The sequence below is a fragment of the Bombina bombina genome, chromosome 4 (genome assembly GCF_027579735.1).
Source record: "Bombina bombina isolate aBomBom1 chromosome 4, aBomBom1.pri, whole genome shotgun sequence".
NCBI lineage: Eukaryota > Metazoa > Chordata > Amphibia > Anura > Bombinatoridae > Bombina > Bombina bombina.
In genome coordinates this window covers 586,226,191-586,229,238 of record NC_069502.1, presented here as the reverse complement: position 1 = coordinate 586,229,238, position 3,048 = coordinate 586,226,191, and the positions used below count along the sequence as shown (strand labels likewise).

The window sequence follows — 3,048 nt, the reverse complement described above, 5'->3', positions numbered from 1 at the left end:
TACTTTTTAACACTTCTTTTATGAAGGAATATTCACAGACACATTAAAAAAAACAAAAAAACAAATAATAAAAGCTTAAACATGGTGTACATTAACCAGAATGTTTGACTAAAAATATTCCCTGTCTAAATTTGCACTTTACATTTAAAAAGAAAAAAAAAAGGTTTGTGGGGAGGGGGCAAATCTTCATGAAGTGATTCTTGTAAACTTCAATTTCCTTGCAGTGCAAATTCATACACATAAATACTGCCAAAAGTGTATGTTTTTTTTTCTTCCTATAAGGGATCCACATTAAATAGACAGCAGCTAGATTCAATACTGAGCATAATTCCAGTGAATAAAGCTACCTTTCAAGTTTTTACCAATGTTTCTCATTATAGATGTTTTTTTTGTTTGTTTTTTGTTTTGCTATATATGAGCCTTAGTGCCTGACATGTTTTGTTGTATACTCACTATACTCCAGTGACTGGGTAACCTCTTGTAAAGGTCAGAACATCATAACACCTGCTACCATTAAATATAGTCCAGTGCATTAGTTGTTTTGTTCTCAGTATAAAAAAGACAATCAAAAGTTATAGATGAAGGGTCATTGAGGGTTCATTGTACAGGAGTCTGAACCCCGTGGTGTGGTGGTGTGTCTCTGCTGGCCCCATATACATCCTCTGCCCCTGAGAGTGTCCCTCCTGGTGGTGTCATCCTTTTCTCTTTCTGTCTCCTGTTACAAAACCAAACTCTGACCACCTCTTTCTCTAACTGTAGACTGTCCGCAAGTGAGGTGATCTCCTGGGCAGATGGCTTGGGGCATTTGAGGAAATGGCTCTCCAAAGCCCCCTTTACACTGACCTCAATAGAGGTCCTCTTTTTCCTTTTCCTGCCCTGAGCTGCTATCTTGTCTATACTAGTGGGGCTACCAGAGGACGAGTCCGCCTCTTCCAGCCACTTGTTTAACAAAGGCTTGAGCTTGCACATGTTCTTAAAGCTAAGCTGCAGGGCCTCGAACCTGCAGATGGTGGTCTGGGAGAAGACATTGCCATACAAGGTGCCCAGGGCTAGTCCCACATCAGCTTGGGTAAATCCAAGTTTGATCCTTCTCTGTTTGAACTGCTTGGCAAACTGCTCCAGATCATCGGAAGTTGGGGTGTCTTCGTCTGAATGGTCGTGGTGGCCTTGGTGCTGGGAGTGCTGTTGCTGCTGAGGCTGCTGTTGGTGTCCGTGGTCCCCGTGGTGCTCCTCATGGGCATCCCTTAGGCTGTGGTGATGCATACTTTGCCCGGAAGCCGGGTTGATCATCCCATTGACCGAGAAGCTAGGCTGTGAGTAGATGAGTCCCTGCCCATTGGAGTTTGCCATGCTGGGTAGGTGGGCGGAGGTGGTGGTCCTCCATGCCCCTGCCCCGTGGTGGTTCCCGTGCCCAGGGTGGACTAGATGAGGTGCTCTTCCCTGGTGCTGTAAAGTGCCCGCTCCGTGCAGCTCGTCCCTGCTGGGCTGCACTGTGGGCTTGATGTCCTGCTGGCCCAGGGGGCTTGTAGACCAGGGCGCCGCATCTCCGTGGGACAGCGCGGTGATCCACTGGTGAGCATGGCTCAAGGGGTGCCCGTTGCTCTGCAGTGAGTAGTCGCTCTGTACCAGCGTCTGTGCGTCTCTATAGCCAGAAGCTTGCTGCATCCCGCCAGGCTCCGCGTGCACTATGGAGGAGCCAGCGCTCAGCAGGTTGTAGTGGTTAGACGCTGTGGTCGCCATGACTCTCCCAGCCCGACTGATAGCTGTGGTTAAAGGAGCCGAGCATTTGACAGCTACTTCCCCTCGCCCCAGGCTGCCTCGCTCTCCTCTTCTGCTCTGTCTCTCCCCTGCAGTAGCTTGTGCCAAAGCACGCGACACCGGAACCACCCCCCCGGACCCCTCATTGGCTCCTTCACCTTTGATTTACGTGGATACCTATAGCAACCGGAGAGTACCTCGCAAATCTATTGGTTATCTGTCCCCCGGAGTCACGCCCATCCCTTTATCAACCTGCGGGTTCTGCATCCACATGGAAGTGGAGCTCAGTGGATGAGGACGGTGCTTTTTATATCACATACCCACAGCATCAGCACCAGCAGCCCCTGTCACACGCACCCTAAACACGGTTCCTGGGAAATAAAACAACACAAATATAAAACATCTCCTGTAAGGATCTGAGTTCTGTTTATTTCCACCCAGTATATGTTGCACCAGAAAGCCATTTAAATGATCTTTTTCTTTCCCTTTTCTTTTATTTTCTTTCGCAGAAAAAAATGGTTTTGAGCAGTTAATGGCTCAGTTGGTTCATGCTATTGGAAGCACTGGTGCTCAGCAAGGCTTTGATCATTGCCAGATGGGTCGCTGTGAGACACATCCAGGCAGCCCGGGAGAATCTGTGCTTTTTTATCCTTTTCCCTTTGCCTTCTAATTAATTCATAACGATTATAAAGATTTTACTTTCAGATGAGCTTTTTGTCTGTTGCCCAGTATTATGCAATATCCCTGCGACTGGTGAACAGCAGTGATGTCACTGTAATTAACAAAAATGTAATTATAAGGAAACTGAAGCCATGCAGTCATGCAAACCTGCTGCTTTTATTGCAGCCAATAGAAGAAGACGCTGACACGATCCTGCTGCTAGAAGAGTTACCTAAAGGATAGAATGATACAAACTCCCAGCAGGTGCCAGGCATGTAAGCATTGAAGACTATTTCTATTAAGTAGATCAGCAGAGCAAGGTGATTCATGAGATGAGAAAGGAATAGCTTACTTTATAGACCATATATATACATACAGTATATATTCACATCAGTTTTCATTTCTGTGTAGTTCTATCTGTCTGTCTGTCTCTATCTATCTATCTATCTATCTATCTATCTATCATCTATCTATCTATCTATCATCTATCTATCTATCTATCTATCTATCTATCTATCTATCTATCTATCATCTATCTATCTATCTATCTATCTATCTATCTATCTATCTATCTATCTATCTATCTATCTATCTATCTATCTATCTATCATCTATCTATCTTTCTATATC

At 45.3% G+C, this 3,048-nt stretch overlaps 1 protein-coding gene across 2 annotated transcripts; it reads right to left on the bottom strand.

Annotated features, from left to right (window-relative positions):
• Positions 1-553: 553 nt before the first annotated feature.
• On the bottom strand, positions 554-1,755 carry POU3F2 (POU class 3 homeobox 2). Of its 2 annotated transcripts, XM_053709101.1 has the most exons (2): positions 1,240-1,740; positions 554-1,191 (listed from the first exon to the last, which is right to left on the bottom strand). In XM_053709101.1, exons 1-2 carry the CDS (start codon positions 1,738-1,740, stop codon positions 598-600), a joined length of 1,095 nt encoding a protein of 364 aa, XP_053565076.1. In that variant the 3' UTR covers positions 554-597. The 2 variants fall into 2 exon arrangements, with proteins under 2 accessions (XP_053565076.1, XP_053565077.1); XM_053709102.1 differs by having other exon boundaries at positions 554-1,755.
• Positions 1,756-3,048: the final 1,293 nt, after the last annotated feature.

Bases quoted from the DNA above. Each gene is read 5' to 3' on its own strand.
- POU3F2 (XM_053709102.1), bottom strand. From the start codon at position 1,740: ATGGCGACCACAGCGTCTAACCACTACAACCTGCTGAGCGCTGGCTCC.